The sequence below is a fragment of the Staurois parvus genome, unplaced genomic scaffold, assembly GCF_062004578.1.
Source record: "Staurois parvus isolate SC_StPar_1 unplaced genomic scaffold, SC_StPar_1.0 ptg000151l, whole genome shotgun sequence".
Classification (NCBI taxonomy): domain Eukaryota; kingdom Metazoa; phylum Chordata; class Amphibia; order Anura; family Ranidae; genus Staurois; species Staurois parvus.
In genome coordinates this window covers 11171291-11192644 of record NW_028317947.1, presented here as the reverse complement: position 1 = coordinate 11192644, position 21354 = coordinate 11171291, and the positions used below count along the sequence as shown (strand labels likewise).

The window sequence follows — 21354 nt, the reverse complement described above, 5'->3', positions numbered from 1 at the left end:
AGCATCTTTCAGCCTACTTCCTTTGAGCCCAGGGTGTCATGGACCTTCCCTCTGTGGCTGCATCATCATGGTATCCTGCATTCACAGTACAATAATGCACATATCATTAAGTCAGCAACGCTCCCTGCATCATCGAGGAGTACCAATTCGAATTGCTGAACAAGCAGATTGAGGAAGAAGATGACCTTTCAAGGTGGAGGATGGTAGGAGCTGGGTTTGATAAATCTGGATGTATAGGAGCTAGTATTATAAAAGAAAGAATCACTAAACATTTTTTAATTGGCTGATGCAAAATTGCAATTGGGTTTCCAACCTTTTCAGTGTAGCTTTTTGAACTATAATTTTAGTTGCAACATTAATTCCAGTTCTTCCCCCGTAGTCATGTTGTATAATTTTGATCTTACTAGTCTTCAACACAAATGTACATTCTTATGTTATTCAGGCATAATGACAAATATGCCATTTAGGGCTGTTAGCATTAACACAACACACAAAACATGTTAAAATGCCTAAACAATGAGTCTGTTTGACATTCCTTAAATGTATTCAATATTTGCCTTTGTTGTATGTTTCAACAATATTTTTTTTAGTTCATTCCTTTGTAGTTGGGTTTTACAAACAAGTCATGTGGGAAGACTGTTAACACTCATAAAAAGCATATTATATGGACAATATAAAGCAATATAATGCAAGATGGAAATTGTGTTAGATGCTTGTAAAATGCCCATAAATATTACTCATTTACATATACCACCCAGTTCTCTTCTTATATAAGCAGAGTCAGTAGTAAGATAGCATTTGATTTAGTTGTTCGTAGTTATGATTGTGGTTCATTTGGGGATCCAGTTCCGCAGACATCATGAGCAGCTACGCTAAGTATTGCCATTTTTCCATTGGATCTCATAAGGGAGGACAACATGCTGGTGGGCATCATTCAGGTCATGTGACATCTCATCGTGAAGGGTCACACATGTCACATCATGGAGGATCAAGCGTGTCCCACCATGGAGGGTCTCATATGACACATCATGGAGGTCACCACACATCTCATCATGGAGGTCACCACTTTTCCCACCATGGAGGCTCGCACAAGTCAAGTCATGGAGGTCACCATATGGCCCATCATGGAGGCTCACACATGACCCATCATGGAGGTCACCATAAGTCCTACCATGGAGGCTCCCACTTATCACATCATGGAGGTCACCTTATGTCTCATCATGGAGGTCACCACATGTCCAGTCATGGAGTTCAACATATGTCCAACCATGGAGGCTCCCTTAAATCACATAATGGAGGTCACTACATGACCCATCATGGGGGCTCTCCCATGTCACATCATGGAAACCAACACACATCCCACCATGGAGGTTCCAAAATGTCCCATCATGGAGGCTCCCACATGTCAAATCTTGGAGGTCAACATATGTCTCAACATGGATGTCACCGCATATCCCATCATGGAGGTCATCATGTGTCCCATCATGGAAGCCACCACAAAAAAGAAGTGTCTTTCTCAAAACACGTTAGCCATGGTCATGAGGGTCATCATAGGACCTGTGGAGGCCATGGTGGCTGGAAGAGTGATAGCCTATTCGGTGTTAATGAGAAAGAGACCATGAAGCTTTTGAATGAACGGTTGTCATCCTACCTCAACAAGGTTCGTTCTCTTGAAATGGAAAATGCCCAGCTGGAGATAAAGATTTCTGAATGGTATGCAAACCACCAACCCAAAACACCTCCTGATGGCACTCATTACTTCAGACTCATAGATGATCTCCAGAACCAGGTAACTCACACTTCACTATTTACAAGTATCACACAAAGAAAATCATTATATTAATAGTGACAGAAATCATAGTTTATCACCAAACATATGTGCATACAGTGAAGAAAATAATTATATTCGGAAGCTAGATAGCCAACATATAATTAGAAATAGGGTCTATTTTAGGTTTTAAAAATAATAACACATCCTAGTAAGAGATTATTACATTATATTAACTTGTTTGTCTAATAAACGTAAACTGATCAGATGTTTCTTTTATTTTTTAACAACTAAATATTATTGTTTAAAATCTGTTGTATAGATTGCTGGACTTGCTATAGAAAATTCTAAGATTCATCTTGAGACCGACAACGCCAGGCTGGCTGCTGATGATTTAAACAGCAAGTAAGTGTTGAAAATGGTATCATTTGTGCACAGGTCTAAAGCTCAATAGAAACCTCTCTACTAATTACCGTAATGCAGTGAGGCTACCCATACAGTAACAGATATGCTATTTTTTAAGTTGCTATGTGCTACAATACCCAACTATATGCCCACCAGCCCCATTGTGCTGCTATATCCTTTTTTTAATGAGACCTTCCTCCTCTGAAGCCCCTACCCTTCCCCTGCCACCGCATTCTTCCATTGTGTGTATGGGAGGGGGGAGTTATTAGAACTATATTGCCAGCTGCTCCATTCATAGAAGTAATTACAACATCTTCTATGAATGAAACAGGATCTATGAATGAAGGATGGGCAGATGATTGATAGGTCAGCCCCCTCCATTCACAGATCATGTTTCATTCATAGAAGCTGTAATAACGGCTTCTATGAATGGAGCAGCTGGGTGGAAAGGGCAGGCATAGTCAGGCACTCTTGAGTGCCCATCACAGTCTCTTATTTCCATTAACCCCTGCTGCACCAAAGAATTGCAGGGGTGGGGGTGCATTGGAGGAGGAATATTTTGGTGAAAGGAGGACACGGCAGCACAAGGGGCACATCACACTGAAAGTAAGTAATGTCACTTGTGCTGATTTTTTTTATCTTTTTATTTTATGTAAACGTAGGCACTAAGAGCAGCATATTTAATGACTGCATTGTAGTAAGAAATACAGAGAGTTCAGTTGGGCTTGGAATATTTTTCATGACTCTGCTTTAAACTAATGTAAAATGAACTCTGGCTTCCATGGATTATAGCACTTTGAATATCATTGTCCCTATCTCCAAAGAAGGAAGACCAGGACTGTCCATGAGGGAGTGGGGAGGGAGGCAGGGAGTGCTTTTACGTGGATTTCCGAGGCTGTACATCCAGTGCTGGGTGCTTCCTGCCATCTTAATACAGATTGGGGAGGACAATGGTGTAAGCAGCTGAAGAGCTGGGCATTTGTTTAGGAAAGGAAGCCCAGAAATTTAGCATATTGGTGCATAGGAACCTTTTTGCGAAACGTATAAAAGATGACCCTTAAATTTAGAAAGTGTATGCAGTTAACCTAAATTTGAGTTTCCCATAATCTGCTGCCATCAGATTTCACACTGAACCTCCCAGGTCACTGAGTGTGTATTCTCTGAAGTATGCACTGTGTAAGTCCCTGTTTTTTCAATTGCTACAGCACAAACAGGAGTTCTCAGATCACTAGGGTTTCCAACAAAGGGTTTTGGGTGGATTAATGCAGTATAGCAGTGCCTAGATGGAAAATGGAAGTACTGGATCTGGTAGATGACACTTCCCAGGGGCGGACTGACCATTTGGAAACTCGGGCACTGCCCGAGGGATCGGGGTCAGTAGGGGGCCCCATGAGATGCCCCTTTTTTATAGGCTTTTTTGAGTTTGGGCAAGGATACAGGGGCCCCATGATCCCCTATTGCCCGGAGGCCCCATGAGTTGTCAGTCCGCCCCTGACACTTCCTAGCAATTTTTCAAGTTAATTTTAAATTTGGACTATTTAAAGGTCCAAATAAATCAACAAACAAAATAGTAACAAGGAGGAGATTATGTATAATGAATTTTAAGCAACCAATGTTCTTTCAGAGCCCCCCGTGCTGTCTGATTTTTGTGTAGAATTTTCACAGGTCACCAAAAAAATAGACTTGGAAAATTGCATCATGTTACCTGCATTGCAGAGAATCATGTGTTCAACTTGTACTACCTTACCCCACAATTCTGTGGCTGGATTCTGTGGCTGGATTAAGCTCGGTACTACCGCGATAGCTAGTCTTAGACATGTGCGTTTTGTTACGATTCATTGTTTGAACAAAAATTTATTTTCGGAGGTTGCGATGTATGTGAATCTCTGAATAGACATAGTAATGAATCAACAAATCCAAAAAATGTTATAACGAAATTAACAAATACATTCAATTATGTAGTTTCATTCAGACGATATCACATGATGTTATATTTATACAGGTCCATGGGGAAATTAATAAAATGTTCTAATTTTTTCAATAATTCAAATTTGGATAGTGAATGGATCCAAATTTAGTTTAATTCGTTAATTCAGATGCACCTGACACCAGTCGATATTGTCCAGTCAGCTCATGCCATTTCTGTTCGTGAGTTGGACTAGTGTCCAAAAATATAAAATCCTTCCAGTTCAAATCCGTCCAATTGATAATATCTCCAATATATAGCAATCTTCTGGAAAACTGCTAAATTTTTTGAATCTACCCTGACCAATGAATATACAAAACAAATTCTGAAAACCAATCAGTTCAACAAAATGAATATGATGAAACAAAATTCTTCAATGAATAAATGCATCCGAAATTAAATGAAACTTTTCATCATGCACATGTCTAGCTATTCCTCCTGAGACAATGAACCATGGTAATGAGAACTTTCTCGACATAAGATACATCCGGCTGGTTATTGCAAACAAGACATTTTTTTTTGTGTCATACACAATATGACAACCAACCACTAAACCCATATTTTCTTCTATTCTATGTTGCATAAATCTATAAAGTCCATCCAAAACTAGTATTAGTTTTGTATAGATGGCAGTCAGTTGAATTTGCATTTGCATCATATTCATTTACTTCTTAAGAACTCCAGTGATGAATTGTCTGCATTTAACTTCAATATGTTTCCCTTCTTTAATGCCCATTTAGACTTCTGGAAGGCAGGGAGATATGAACAGTGGTGTCCTTGGGGTATATGAAGCCAATAAGTGCCTTATCTCACCTTTATCCACCCATTGACATTTTCAATGAACTTGTTTTTAATTCTATTTGGTTTGTCATCATATATTTTTCAAAGATCCGAAATAGAAGAAATTCTGGCCAGTAACGTGGAGATGGATGTCAAAAATCTGGGAAGAGTGCTGGAGGGACTTAGTGGGGAAGCTACAGAACTGGGGATTCAGGTCGAAAGCTTCCAAGAAGAAGTGGACAGTCTGAGAAATAACAGCGAGGAGGTATTATACCTTAAAAATATATAACTTGAATATTTTACAGATGTTGTTACTTCAATTTCTGATGAATCTTTTCATCTCATGCTTGACCCACCATAGGAAATAGAATCCCTCCTCTCCCAACTTGGTGCCAGAGTCAACGTTGAACTGAATGCCGCTCCATCCATTGATCTAAATAATGCATTGTCTGAGATTCGAGAGGAATATGAAAATCTCATGGAGAGAAACCTTGGAGAAACCGAAAGTTTGTTCCTTGAAAGGGTAAACTGAAATTTTTTCTGTAGGAATTTGAATGCATTGAGCATAAAGGCTAAGCCATCATTTTACAGATTCATTTTAAAACATCCAGACTGCAGAAGTGTATTATAAGTAGGCAAAGTGTTTCTGCACTGCAGTGGCACTGCAGTCTGCTGGACTACTTGCCTCCCTGCATTTAACTAATTATGTGGGCATACATGGATATTCTTTTGTGGGCAGAATTTGGGAGAAATACCAACAGAACATATAATTTCCCAGATCCATGTGTCCTCCAATGAGCATAGGTTTTAACAGGCAGGACAGCCAGGGCTATCCCACCATCAGTGTAGGATGTGTGGCCTTCAGCATGTTTTTGGCTTTCCCTATTGATTGGTGGGTCTTCATTTTTGCTTTTACTTCAACTTTATACACAACATTGACAATAAGGATACTGTATATAAATATCTGAATGTCCATAGCCTGGCCACAGTTTTGCTTCAAAGTGTATTTCCATTTTTGCAGTCAGTTTTAAGAAACGCCCGCTATGTGCTTGTTATGTGTTCCCATTCACACAACATACCTAAAAATAATTAAAAAATATTTCCTACTTTTCTCAGGGGTTTCATAGGAGCAGGCCTTGATCAGACTGCAAGCTATTCTGAACAACTGGAAAATGTGGTGAACCTCAATTTGTCTACACTCATGCAGAAGGGACAGACTGAGTTTCATCTCATTAGTATATAATGCAGAACCCAAGCCCTGAAACCTTTAACCCTTTGTTAGGACAGACAGCGTGGAACTGATAATGACATCTGCCAGCACAGTACAGCTTGGGTTAAATATGGTAAACAATACCTCCCAAGCCCCCTTAAAGAAACTGCACAGCTCTAAGCTCTGCTAATTCACTCAAGTTATACTTGCTCCGCTACGATTAAGCCCAATCGGGGGGAATTGCATCAGAGGGCATGGCCTAAGGTGAGGACTGTGTTATTGGTCGCACAACATGACAATGAAAATCACCTGTGCCTATTCATATCAATGCAGCACAGCATGGCGTGGTTTTGGATAAGGGTGTTACTTTGGTGTGATTTCAGTGTGATTTTGGCCCCATAGACTCTAATGGAAATGCACCAAAATGAATGTACATGTATATTTGATATGTTTTTGCAGGTTTTTAAGGATCCTTAAGAACCAGCATCCAGTCTCCTTCCCCTACCAATAAAATGCAGTAATATCAAAAACAGCTAAAAAAAGCATCCAAGCTGCACTACCAAGGGCGGACTGACCATTTGGAAACTCGGGCACTGCCCGAGGGCCCGGGGTCAGTAGGGGGCCCCATGAGATGCCCCTGGTACCTTTTGTCATAGGCTTTTTTGAGTTTGGGCAAGGACACAAAGGCCCCCCATGATCCCCTATTGCCCGGGGGCCCCATGAGTTGTCAGTCCGCCCCTGTGCACTACATAATCACACTGAAATCAGATCAAATCACAGCTGTACTAGTGTGAACATAGACTAAAATAGGTGTTATGCCAATTGTTGGCCACCATCTGTTTTGTTATGTTCCACTGAACACATAAGGACTCAAACAGGGGCGGACTGACCATTTGGAAACTTGGGCACTGCAACGAGGGCCCGAGGACAGTAGGGGGCCCCATGAGATGCCCCTGGTACCTTTTTCATAGGCTTTTTTTAGTTTGGGCAAGGACACAGGGGCCCCATGATCCCCTATTGCCCGGGGGCCCCATGAGTTATAAGTCCGCCCCTGGACTCAAATCACAAAGCTTACCATAAAAATAATCTTTTATCTCAGTCATGTGACTGGAATTTTCAAATCTCATTGGGCTCTTTGATGTTGGATATTTATAATTGTATATTATCTTTGTAAACTGAGCTCATATTCTTTAACCAGTGTTTTCCCTGGCCCTGGCATAATCACATTACAGTTTGTACCTGCTCCAGACAACAGACATGAGAAACAACTGTGAGAAACACTGTATTATGATGCCTCTTGGCAAAGGTAATGCTTTGTTGAGCTTCATAAACAAGCAGTAAATCTACGTTCACTTTCAAAACCCAATCACATGTAAGGAAAATTAAAAAAATATTTTTTTTTTTCATATGATTTTTTCTTTCAATAGGTTTCTATTGGTATAAAAGGTACATAATGCAGGGGTAGGTACACAAGTAAGGGGTATGACAGGTAATACATGGTAGAACATAGTAGAAAGGCACGCATGGGAAGTAATGATAATATGGTTGTCTATGTGAACATTTTCCTGTGCGTCCAGATCTTCCAATGGTTTTCAAATGTTGCGCATGTTAGAGATTAATGGCTAATAAGTGTGCATATGTGTGATTTTGCTGGACCATGGTGATCACTTCTGAGATGTTGGGGAATCTATTGATTTGAATGTCTACGGGTCTAAAGGAGGAAGGGAGTGTATCTATGCCTAGGTTTAGTAGAGGTATGATTGGATTTTGGAATCTATTGATTTCCATTATTTGAGTACTGTCGGTTGAGCTGCTAAGAGTATATGAATGTCTACGGGACTAAAGGAGGAAGGGAGTGTATCTATGCCTAGGTTAAGTAGAGGTATGCTTGGATTTTGGAATCTATTGATTTCCATTATTTGAGTACTGTCGGTTGAGCTGCTAAGAGTATATGAATGTCTACGGGTCTAAAGGAGGAAGGAAGTGTATCTATGCCTAGGTTTAGTAGAGGTATGATTGGATTTGGGAATCTATTGATTTCCATTATTTGAGTACTGTCGGTTGAGCTGCTAAGAGTATATGAATGTCTATAGGACTAAAGGCGGAAGGGAGTTTATCTATGCCTTGGTTTAGTAGAGGCATGCTTGCATTTGGGTTGAGTAGAATGCCTGTTGTGGATGATAGAAGTTGAAATACCTGCTTCTAAAAGTTAGTTAGGCTGGGGCATTCTCAGAATGTGTGAAGAAGATGTCCTATTTGGCCACATTGGCGCCAGCCTAGGGAGGATGCAGAAGGGGAAAATTTGGCTAATTTGAAGGGAGTGTAATGCCATCGGTTAGTTATCTTAATTGTCATCTCCCAGTGGTTAATGCAGTGGGTCGCTTTATAAATCTCACGAAGTGCAGATTGCCACTGGTGTTCTGTGAAGGAGGATTGTAGGTCATTTTCCCATTTCAGCATAGTGTTAGTCTTGGTGAAGGTCAACTTATTATGTAAAATGTTGTAAAAAAGGGATATGCTCTTTTTATCCTTTTTTGCATATGATTTGATGATTGAAGTGAACACAGCTTCAACTTACTGACAAAGCTCAGTGAACATGACCTTACCATGAGTAGTGCTGAGAGGGCGGAATGATATTAAACATCAAAACCAAACACCTTAAACATCATAAATATTACAATATAACACAAATGATTTTTTGTTGGCGCCACAGCTTTCATGACATAACAAGATGTTATTAATTTTTATTGACATGGTCACAAAACATTTAGATAAAATAAAGGTGAATAAAGCACCTGGACCAGACGGCTTATACCCAAGGGTTCTCAAGGAGTGTTGTTATTTTTAAGCTATTGTTTCTAATATTTAGGGACTATTTAATGATTGGCATGGAACCACTTGGTTGGTGTAAGGTTCAATGTGGTGCCTATATTTAAAAAGGTATAAAATCATTACAAAGTAACTATAGCCCAGTTAGTTTAACTTCTAGTCAGGAAGATATATGTCATGATCTGGAGTCAGGCTCAGGGGCCAGTAGTTAAGCAGTAGTGATGCACACATCGACCAGCTGGATAAATACACAAGCAGATCACCTGAGGTGCAGAGTCTAAATTCACCAGTTCTCCTGATGGTGGAAATGGCTTTTGCTGCATGTTAGTACCAGGTCACGCTCCACCAGGAGAAGAGCAAGCCAGGGTCAAGTATCAGATATAGCAGGTAAGGATAAGCAGAAGCGTAGCTGAGGAACAAGCCAAGGGTGGGGTAATGAGTGGTAGCAAAGACAGGGATGGCAGCTGGAGTGCTAAGAAAAATATATTTTAAGTAATAGTAAGCATGGGTTCACAAAATATAAAATAAGTCAAACAAATTGGATTTCTATTTTTTTTTTGAGGAGGTAAGCTAAAACAGACAAAGGAGTGCCTGTGGACGTAGCATACTTGGATTTTGCCAGTGTTTGACACAGTTCCCCACACACACATGCAGCTAATCTGTAAATTAATGTCTACAGGCTTAGAAAGTTACGTTTGTAAACAAAAAACTGGTTAAAAGACTGTATTCAGAGTGGTTAATGATTCATATTCTTAATTGTTATTAGTGGTGTACCGCAAGGTTGTGTGTTGGGACCCTAACTTTTTAACATGTTTATATATGATAAAGGGTTTGGGATTAAAAGTACCATTTGATGATACCAAGCTTGCAGTGAAATGACATTGTTAAAGGATGTCTCCAATTTACAATCCGACCTCAATGAACTATTTTATTGGGCATCTATGAGGTATAATGTTGATACATGTAAAGCAATGCAATTGGGGGCTAAAAACATGCACTCATCATACATGCTAGGAGGAGAACAGCTGGAGCAGTCAATGGTGTAGAAGGAACTAGGTGTGCTGGTAGATTATATAAAGAATAATGCCATGCAATGCCAAGCTTCAGGTTCTAAAGATAGCAAAATACTTTTGTGTATCAAACAATTATAAACTGCCGAGAGAGAGAGAGAGAGAGAGAGAGAGAGAGAGAGAGAGAGAGAGAGAGAGAGACAGAGATTATTTTACCCCTGTACAAATCATTAGCAAGACCTCATCTGGAATATGCTGTTCAGTTTTGAGCACCAATTCACAAAATGGATATTGGGGAACTGCAGAAAAGGTCAACCACACTGATAACAGACATGGAGGAGCTCAGCTGCAGCTCAGGAACAATTAGCCGTACTGAATGTATTTTCTCTTGAGAAGAGATTAAGGGGGGATATGATCAACATGTATAAATACATAGGTGGTCCATATAGTGAACTTGGTGTAGGGTTATTTACTCTCAGGTCATTACAGAGGACAAGAGGGAACTCATTACGTCTGGAGGACAAGGGACTTAATCTTCACACATGAAGTCCTGTGAACATTTGGAATAGATTCCCTCAAGAACTGGTTCTGGCCAGCTCAGTAGATTGTTTAAAAAATGAGCTGGATGCATTCCTAAATGCACAAAATATAACTGGATATTAATATTTAGAGGTAATAATGACAGGGGTAGTTGGTCCAGGGAATATCCGATTGCCTAATGGAGGATCAGGAAGGAATTTATTTCTCCCCACTGGTGCAAAATAGATCATGCTTTATTGAGAGTTTTTTTTTGCCTTGCTCTGGATCAACTGTGAGTATAAGACTGTGTATATGGAGCAGGGGCGGACTGACAACTCATGAGGCACCCGGGCAATATGGATCATGGGGCCCCTGTGTCCTTGCCCAAACTCAAAAAAGTCTATGAAAAAAGTACCAGAGGCATCTCATGGGGCCCCCTACTGACCCTGGGCCCTCGGGCAGTGCCCGAGTTTCCAAATGGTCAGTCCGCCCCTGATATGGAGGTTCTCTATTTGTGTGTGTGTGTTTTTTTTTTATTGGTTGAAGTATATGGACTAGTGTCTTTTTTCAACCTGGTTTACTATGTAATTGTTCAAGGTATTAACAACAACATAATTTAGACAACAATTCTTTAAAAACTTACATTAATTCATATACAACCATTAAAGCCAGGTCCTTGACAGTGCCACCTAATGTCATGCTCAGTTATAAACTTGTACTGGCCATCAGCCATTAAGGTTTAACCACTTATCCAAACATTACCAAAGATCCTTCTTTTTTGGCACAATCAAGGACCCCCCGGTGCTGTGAAAAAAGTACGATATGCCCTATATGTCCCACATCTTCTTCCCATACCTCAATTCCCCAAACATATGCACATCTAATCATAGCCATATTCAAACATTTACCAAGATAGTGGGCCAAATTGCTCTCCATACTGTCTGTTCCTCCTCAAAGTTTACCTAAGCCAGCTTTTTTCAACCAGGGTGCCTTGAAATTTCTTCAGGGGTGCCTTGGCAAAATGCCTAAAAGTTGCCCAATTGTATACAAGCCAGCAAGTGGATCAAGCCTGCCTTTTAGTTACACAAAGCCACAGGTTTTCATTGTGCACCATTACGACCTTCTAGCCACCAGAGTCCTAACAACCAATGATGCCACAGTTGATATGGAGGATGTGGATGGCCTGCACGGCATCCGTGTTTGACCCTCCCCTGCCCCTCTCTGTCAGTAATGGGGTCAAATTAGCTGAATGATAGAGAGAAACAGAAAGAAGAGACATATTGAAATACTACTCAGTACCAGTGTGCAAGTGAATTTGCTTTGGAAGAATAAATCCCCTCCGTGTTTGACCCTCCCCTGCCCCTCTCTGTCAGTAATGGGGTCAAATTAGCTGAATGATAGAGAGAAACAGAAAGAAGAGACATATTGAAATACTACTCAGTACCAGTGTGCAAGTGAATTTGCTTTGGAAGAATAAATCCCCTCTAAAATTGGGTGTCCTACATGTGTGGATGTTGCTGCATTAGGTAAAACTATTAGAATTGTTTTTTTTTACATTTTAGAATGCAGTGCCTTGAGACTGTCCATAATTTTAAAGGGTGCCAAAAGATTGTTCAGAACTTTAAAGGGTGTCTTGGCTGAACAAAGGTTGAGAAACACTGCCCTAAGCTATGGCCATCACCTCCCTGCTCCCCACGTCATATCCTTAAACCATTTCCCATCTACTCTCAACCCTTCTCCTGGTAGATAAATGTGTTTCATTCATTCATTTCAAATCATATATCATTCATGGATTCTTGCGTGTGTTTCTATTCCCTTAGAGCATGGAGTTAACTCATGAAGCTGAGTCTTGTTCAGAAGAGATGCAGTCTATTGAAACTGAACTAATTGAGATGAAGCGCTGCATGCAGGCCCTGGAAATTGAGTTACAAAGTGAACTGAGCTTGGTAGGTTCTCAAACAGTAGGAATGCTTTAACATCTATATTTTTGCACAGAAACCTGTTTCTTGCTGGATAAAAACCAAAGTGGATGAAGGCCCTCAAAAAGGAAACCTGAGTGACAAGGCATATTTTTTTAAAGGAGGGAAAGAGCATGCCCTATCCTGAGTTAGGTTGAGATAGAAGCCCAGACTGTCTGATGTACAATGTAATATGCAAATTCTGTTAGACTAAAACTGTTTTGATCACATAAAACATCCTTTTGAGTACAAATTCAACAAAATTCACTTTTTTCTTTACATGTCAGTTATGGCACATACAGTCTATATTTTTTTACTCTTACCTAAACTTCATTATGTGGCATTTATGCAACTACTAGGGCCAAAGTATTTAAGTTTTTCTTAAGCTTTAGCAGGTTTAGTTACCTAACAACATTTTAAGTATTGTAAACCCTTGTAGCAAGATTTACCATTATTCCATTATTATCCACTTTATTATGGCACTATAGCTGAAAGACAGCTACAGAGCAGTCCTCTTGCTTTAGAAGGGTGTCTATAGATGCCCATCAGTGCATCCTTATTATTGCCTATCAGTGCAGCCTCATCAGTTCCCATCAATGCAGCCTCATCAGTGCCCATCAATGCAGCATCATCAGTGCCCATTAGTGTAGCGTATTAGTGCCCATCAGTGCTGCCTCATCAGCGCACATCAGTGAAGAAGAAAAATTACTTATTTACAAAATTTCTTAACAGAAACAAAAAAAAAATTTTTTTTTCTAAATTTCCATTTTGTTTTGTTTAGTAAACAATAACAAAAACTGTGGTGCTTAAATATAACCAAAAGTAAGGTCTGTCTGTCTCAAAAAATGATTAAAATTTAATTTTTTGATACAGTGTTGCATGCCAGCTCAATTGTCATTCAAAGTGTGACAGTTGGCCTGGGCAGGAAGGGGGTGAAAGTGTCCAGCATTAATGTGGTTCTGCTAAAATTCTGGAGCTGGGTGTTAAATTCTTTAGATGTTCTTGGACATTCTTTATAAAATGGAAATTTCCACAAGTCTAATTTTTAAGGTTTATGGCTAACGATGTACCATTATTCAAGAAAGGTAAAAATGTATAACTGGGAAAGTATAGACCAGTAAACATAATTTTGTGATTTGTGAATTATGTAAGAGATAATGTAAAAAAAATACTTTTGAAAATCAGCAGTGGTTTATGATATACAGTATATATATATATATATATATAAATCAGAAAGTTTTCACCCATGATTTCCATCTATGCTGAAGTTTATGGACAGTCTGTGCAAAATATGAACTAATTTAGGTTGATCATAAAGTCTGTATATAAAGTATTACATGTTGACTTTAATCAGGCTTTATATGAATTTTTTTTCCAGAAATCAGCTCTGGAGGGCACTTTGGCAGAGATAGAAGCTACCTTTGGCTCCAAGCTTGCTGAACTGCAGTGCCTGATCAATGGTTTGGAGTCTGATTTGGCACAGATTCGGTCTGACCTAGAACGTCAAAACCACGAGTATAAGACTCTCATGGACGAGAAGACCCATTTGGAGATGGAGATAGCCACCTACAAACGCTTGCTGGATGGGCATGACATTGAGTAAGTATGGCAAACAAGTAGTGTAACTAAAAGCATTTCTGTTAAATATAGATATTACAGCTCCCAAACAAAGCTGGAATACAACCTTCTTTAGGAAATCAGTGGAAAAAAACAGAGCAAAGGTGAACCTATTGTTCATTATTGAGTGAACAAATTTGCAAAGAAAGTGAGTGAGACCAGGCTGATATCCAGAATATGAGCCAATTAGACTTCCTGTCATTTTTCTTATTTTTTTTCTTACTTCTTGAGTATTTTGTTAAAATTCTTCACTTTTGAAAGACATCAGCCCCATATGCCAAAATGCCTGGGGTCTCCCTACCCAGAGGGCCTTGGGTTTGTGGGTCCCTTATGATGTTATTACCACAGTATAAGTTCCAAAATCAACAGGAGATGCCGTATCAAAATACCAGTCTTGTACTTAACATTATCATGCTCTTCTGCACATTCAGTACTCATAAGAAGGAATTGTAGAACTGTAAAGGACAATTTATGTACACTGTGCTTAAACTGACACAATAAGGGAAGGTAAGTTGCCCACCCATGAACTCATAATTTGCTGGACCACTTTCTGTTTGACTATGCCATAAAATAAAAGTACAATGACACCAATTTCACTTAATAAATGTGTTCAGTGCCATGTCCACCATGGAAAAAAAAAGCTAGGATTAAATTTGGGGGAACTAACTTCTCCCCTATCTACACTTGGTGGCTACCATTTATAGTTTAACATAAATCTCACTGAGAAGATATGTATTACTTGGTTGTAGCAAGAAATAATGCACTTTCTTGTGCTCAGAAAGGGTTATTACTTTACTTTTTGAAATAATACTGTAACTATACTATAGATATAGAAAGATACATATGATTGATAGATAGATAGATAGATAGATAGATAGAGATAGATAGATAGATAGATAGATAGATAGAGATAGATAGATAGATAGATAGATAGATAGATAGATAGATAGATAGATAGAGATAGATAGATAGATAGATAGATAGATAGATAGATAGATATAGATAGATAGATAGATAGATAGATAGATAGATAGATAGATAGATAGATAGATGGAGATAGATAGATAGATAGATAGATAGATAGATAGATAGATAGATAGATAGACATAGATAGATAGATAGATAGATAGATAGATAGATAGATAGATAGATAGATAGATAGAGATAGATAGATAGATAGATAGATAGATAGATAGAGATAGATAGATAGATAGATAGATAGATAGATAGATAGATAGATAGATAGATAAATGTTTTTTTAATTCACAGACTGGATTTAGCTATTTTCTTTCCCTTACAGTGTTTCTGGACATCACATGTCCCATGGGCAACATGGTAAGTTCAGAAGTAATATGATGCATTTTATACATTTATTATTTTTTTTAATTTTATTTCAGGTACTTATATAGCGCCTTCAATTTACACAGCGCTTTTACATATATGTTGTACATTCACATCAGTCCCTAGCCTTCAAGGGGTGTACAATCTAAGGTCCCTAACCTACATTCATACACTAAGGTCAGTTTTTAGACAGGATCCAATTAACCTAACAGCATGTCTTTGGAGTGTGGAAGAAAACCGGAGTACCTGGAGGAAACCCACGCAGGCACAGGGAGAACATGCAAACTTCAGGCAGGTGGTCCTGTGGTTTGGATTCGAACCAACGACCCCAGAACTGCCAGGCGGAAGTGCTTACCATTTGAATGAGACTAACTAAAATTATGATTGAGAAATATGACTAGCAATCTGTCTCCTCTGGTATTGCCCTGTGTGTCGGAGGTTTTCTAGCCTTTATGGGAATTTCATCAGTTAGTCCGATTTAGCTAAAATATCAACATTTTCATTATCTGCAATGGTTTTGCACATGGTCCCATTAGTGTACTACATTAAGTAAGTGCAGTACTTTAGTCACAAATATTAATGTGGCATTGAGTGCTTTATAGACCACAAAACATTTTTAGTTATTGTTAGTCTCATTGGGGTTTATTTATTAAAACTGGACAGTGCAAAATCTGGAGCAGCTCTGCATGGAAATCAATCAGTTTCCAGGTTTTATCGTCAACGCCTAACTGAAAAAGTTGAAGTTAGAAGCTGATTGGCTACCATGCACAGCTGCACCAGATTCTGAGTCGACCAGTTTTAGTAACTTTTCTCCATTGTGTCTAGGGTAAGACTTAAGACCTGTATTGCATTAAATGCTAGAATAAAAATGGTTTAAAATAAAGCATCATTTCACTGCAGGACACTTATTTCATAGCTTGCTAAGCTTCATTTAGGCCAGGTTCACACCTGTGCATGTTGCATTTTTCAAGAATGCAGTGCATGCCATTGATCACAAATTCCTATGGATCACGTTCACATCTACGTGTTGTTTTCTGGTGCATTTTTTGGAAAAGGGTCAGGGACTTCTTTTCCTGCAGCAGTTTGCATTTTTAGTCCAATAGACTTCAATGGAACCTCATAAAAAATGCAAGTGCTGCATTTTGCGTGTGTTTTTTAAATGTTTTTGATGCGGTTTGTGTTTTTAATCTGCTCAGCGACAAGTTGGTAAAAAAAAAATGCAAAATGCATCAAAAACGCATGTGCAAAAAAGCAATATGCACCACAAAAAGCACTGCAGAAGCAGATCAAACACAAACTGCACAGGTGTGAACCTAGCCTTAGATTTATTCAAGTTACAAGAATTTTTAATCACAATTTATTACCATAAAAATTGTTATTTTGCCTACTTAAAAGTAGAGCTGAAGGCAAAAGTTTATTTTTCATTTGGGATACAATAAGATAGGGTTATAATCCCTGTCTTTTTTTTACATACAGTATCTGTCTCATAAGGGATATTTCCCTTCACTTCCTGTCCCATAGCCAAAACAGGAAGTGAGAGTTGTGAGGGAATCCTGGGATGTCATCAGGGTCACCAGAACTAGTGTCCCCATTGACTTAGTGTTTCCATTGGAAGATGTACCTTCTCTTCAGAGAAACAGTTGAACACATGTTATTTAATACTTATGTTGTAAAGCAAGTTTACATCTAATCATCAACACAGAAAGCTCATATTTCATACTCTTTGATAAATGAGACAAATGGCCACTAAGCCTTGTACACAACTCATTTTTGTATCATATAATAACTTTAGCATTTCTGTGTGCCTTTGACTTTTCCAGGATCTCATCACAGCATGATGCATCATCACTCAGGACACCATCATGTGGGCCATCACACTTCAAGTCACCATCATGGAGGACATAACTCTTTTGGACACCACCATGGTGACCACCAATTTTCTGGTCACTTTAAGGGAGGGCATAACTTCTCTCACCACCCTGGAGGAAATCAATCCTCACAGCACATTGGAGAGCATCACTGTTCTGCTCACCAGAGTGGAGGACATCACTCCTCTGGTCACCAGAGTGGAGGAAATCACTCCTCTGGTCACCAGAGTGGGGGACATCACTCTTCTGGTTCCCAAAGTGTTGGACATTACTCCTCTGGTTCCCAAAGTGGAGGACATCACTCCTCTGGTTACCAGAGTGGAGGACATCACTCCTCTGGTCACCAGAGTGGGGGACATCACTCTTCTGGTTCCCAAAGTGGTGGACATTACTCCTCTGGTTCCCAAAGTGGAGGACATCACTCCTCTGGTCACCAGAGTGGGGGACATCACTCTTCTTGTTCCCAAAGTGGAGGACATCACTCCTCTGGTTCCCAAAGTGGAGGACATCACTCCTCTGGTTCCCAAAGTGGAGGACATCACTCCTCTGGTTCCCAAAGTGGAGGACATCACTCCTCTGGTCACCAGAGTGGGGGACATCACTCTTCTTGTTCCCAAAGTGGAGGACATTACTCCTCTGGTAACCAGAGTGAGGAGCAGCACTGCTCTGGTCACCAAAGTGGAGGACATCAATTGTCTGGACACAGTGGGGATGGGCACCACTCTTCTGCCCTTCATAGTAAGGAGCATCACTCTTCCGAACAACACAATTAGGGTGACCAGTTTTAAAGAGTTAAACAATAGTATCTAGGATTGCATCAATGTTATTTCTTTAGATGCTTTCTAGATAATATATATATATATATATATATATATATATATATATATACACATACACACAAAAAAAGCACCCTTTCCCCTTTCCTATCCATATATGTACCAGAAGATGGAAATTGTATTGTGATAAACAGTCAAGTGGTCTAGGGGCAACACATATGTTTAGTGTCAATGTAAACACACAGTTAGGAAAATGTAAGTGAATCTTGACAATACCTTGAGATAAAAACTTGGAGTATCTCTATAGGTATCTGATTTCAAGAGATATGTGGGTTATATATGTTTGTTCAGGGTTTAGTAGCTGCTCTAATGAAAGCAGAGACCAATTGCCTGTAATGGTGACGTTAACCACAGGGAAGTTTACGTCTTACATTTTGCAGTCGGAAAAGAGTTTCATAGCTAGAGGCTCTATAGACCGGCTGTCAGGCAGTGTTGGAACTCTGATAGTGATCTGGGACTGTGATAGTGAGCTGGGACAGGAACATTACCAGTGCACCAGTGGCAACAGAGGCCCTGTGACTCCTATTTGCACAGTGAACATGGGAATGTCATGGCTCCTACTTTTTCCGATGAGGGGAATGGTGCAACTGAGTCCTTTTTTTCTGGTGTCACTGCAGTGTCCTCATAAACTGCTATGACTGTTGTTATGTCCCTGTCTACAGACCCCCACTAATAAATATTTTAAACTGTTCAAGCAAAGCTGATCCTTGATAAAATGTCCTAATAAATAGGAGTATATCAGCTATGCTGGACACTATGTGGGAATTATGTAACCAACATATTGTATGGTGTATGGTGAATATATAGTCGAAATATTGTTTCGCAGACACTAACTTGCTTGTGATGCAAATGCGTAGTGATAGTTTAAGGGTTTACGTACAACATCTTCATATAGTGCTGAAAGGTTGTGTAGACCTCTAGGTCCAATAAACTTTGCATGCTGTGCTAATGAGATTAAATAAAACTCAAAGCAGCGGGGCACGGTGCATTCAAAGTGCCATTGTACAATACCCTATATAAGGCTTTGCATGGTATTAAAAAAGTTTGTATGATAGCATTCAATAGGAGCTTGTATGTGCACTTTCTAAAAGACAGGTAGGGATAATGTTTTTTAAAAGCCTCCTGTGCAATTAGCATTCAGAAGAGGTTCTCTAGGGTACAGGTTGAAAATATGTGTCCCAAAGAAGGTTCAACAGTCCATATTGGGGAGCTTAGATTATTCTAAGTGTGTTGCGAGGCAACGTTTCTGGGATACCAGAACAAGAACCTTGGATAATACGCTAGGTGTTTGCGCAGTTTTGATGATTTCCCAGTCTGAGGAGGGCTGCATCACCAAGAATTTATCCAAAGGCTATCAACATATTGGACTCCCTGGCCTCTTCCTGGCATTGACCCCTTTTGAGGCGCTGGAGAGTTAGTGCTGTTTACCAGAACAGCAGCACTGACACTTGAGACACCAAGAATGACCTCCGAAGCTCTACTGTAAAGAGGAAACATTTTAAGGGATGCATGTACATACATTGATGGGCTAAGTCTCATTGTTATGTCTATATGCTCAACCCTTACCTTGTCTTTACAATGCTGTGAATAATAAGAGTCCATACGACCCGGCACAGCTGAATGCTAATACTGTCATGCAAAAATGTTGAGCATTATATAATATTTGTGTTTACCCCTTTTCATATGACCATTGTGATTTCTACGTGGCTAGTGGGATACTGCCAGGCATGGAGCTCTATGGCGCATTTGTGACATAATGTTGGATACTGGACGGTTATGTCAATATGTTCTTATATTTTTTATTATATATTATTATTATTTCTTTAATAAATTCTACTTTTTCTGTCTCATGCAATCTATTGGTTTACCTTTTGTTTGTCCTCTTCTATTGTGGATTAATGGGACATTTAAATTCAACAAAATAAAGGCTAATCACGCTTTTCTGTTATCAAAAATATAAAAATATAAACCGCAATAACACTAAAAAATAAACTAAACCACTTCATGTAATACAGTGACAATGTTCATTCAATGTGAAATCGCACAGCATTGGCACAGCATTGTTGTCAGTCTGTGCAGAGGGTGGTCCTGAAAGAACATGTTTTTAAGTGAAAAATGAAGAAACGAAAAAAGAAATGAAAAAGTAAGTTCATCTAATATTTTCAAATCTGTTACAAAAACAATAAAAGAAAGAATTTACTCATATAAATATGAAGTGCTACCCCCACAGGGGCCACTTGATAATGCTTGTTCCCAGTGGTCGCCCTGACCTTGCAAGCCTCTTGACACCTCTGACACTCTGGGTTCAGACAACAATATAGGATAGTAATACAAAAGACAAAATTCTTTAGTAACACCTCTATATTATTCTTGTTCAAAAGCATAGACCACAAGAATGGGTTTAGGATATACAACCTCAGTTAACACATAAAAAAAGAACACTGGTAAAATAGGAATAATCAGTTTAGCAAGTTATACAATCATGAGTAGTAAGCTTAAACTATTAAACTGAAACACCAGCAATAAGAGGGGGAATAAAGGCTTGTAGACTTATCAGCTCACTCTAGGCACAATGGTGGATGCAGAAAATTATGTACATCTGTACCCTGACATAAATAGATATAAGTATCCTAATTTGAATAATAAAGGAATTCTAAGAGAGATTGCAACTTGAGTCCCGTGATATTTAAAGTTCCTGATATGGTGGTATCTGTTGTCTTCTGCTAGCAATGGTGGGGCCCATAATCAAAACAGCAGTGAATACTGGAAATTCAAAGAAGTTAAACAGATGGCTGTGGTACTGCTCAATGCAAAGATCTCCTGATAATGTGCTGTAGAGGTGTCTGTATGCAGCGTCTCTACAGTGATGACGAAGTTGGGCATCCACCCAAGAGTTCATTCCCAGGCTCTTGGCTGGTTGCAGGGATGTGAAGAGTTGCCGCCTGACAGCCTGTCAGCACAGCATACAGAGATGTCTGAGTGAAGACTGGATATTGACAGTCGGGATGCAGAGAAGCTGATACAATCTTGGTGTGGCGATCAGTGTCTCTGTTCTGAACGGATGTACAGAATCACACATCAGTAGGCAAACAATCTGTCTCTGGAGGAGAACTTATGACTTCTTTTTTAGCAACTGAGATAGATGGTGTAGGTTCATTCCAGGCAAAGGGTTGACCTTGGATAGTTATTCTAGAAAGTTCTGCTGAGCTGAGATGTTGCCCTACCTGCCCATCCTGTTGTTTCATAC

General features: G+C 39.4%; 1 protein-coding gene across 1 annotated transcript; it reads left to right on the top strand.

Moving 5' to 3' along the window:
* Positions 1-823: 823 nt before the first annotated feature.
* On the top strand, positions 824-19957 carry LOC149464463 (uncharacterized). The gene is made up of 8 exons (XM_089674432.1): positions 824-1789; positions 2091-2173; positions 5028-5184; positions 5281-5442; positions 12308-12433; positions 13824-14044; positions 15363-15397; positions 17224-19957. Exons 1-8 carry the CDS (start codon positions 860-862, stop codon positions 18042-18044), a joined length of 2535 nt encoding a protein of 844 aa, XP_089530558.1. The 5' UTR covers positions 824-859; the 3' UTR covers positions 18045-19957.
* The last annotated feature ends 1397 nt before the right edge of the window (positions 19958-21354 follow it).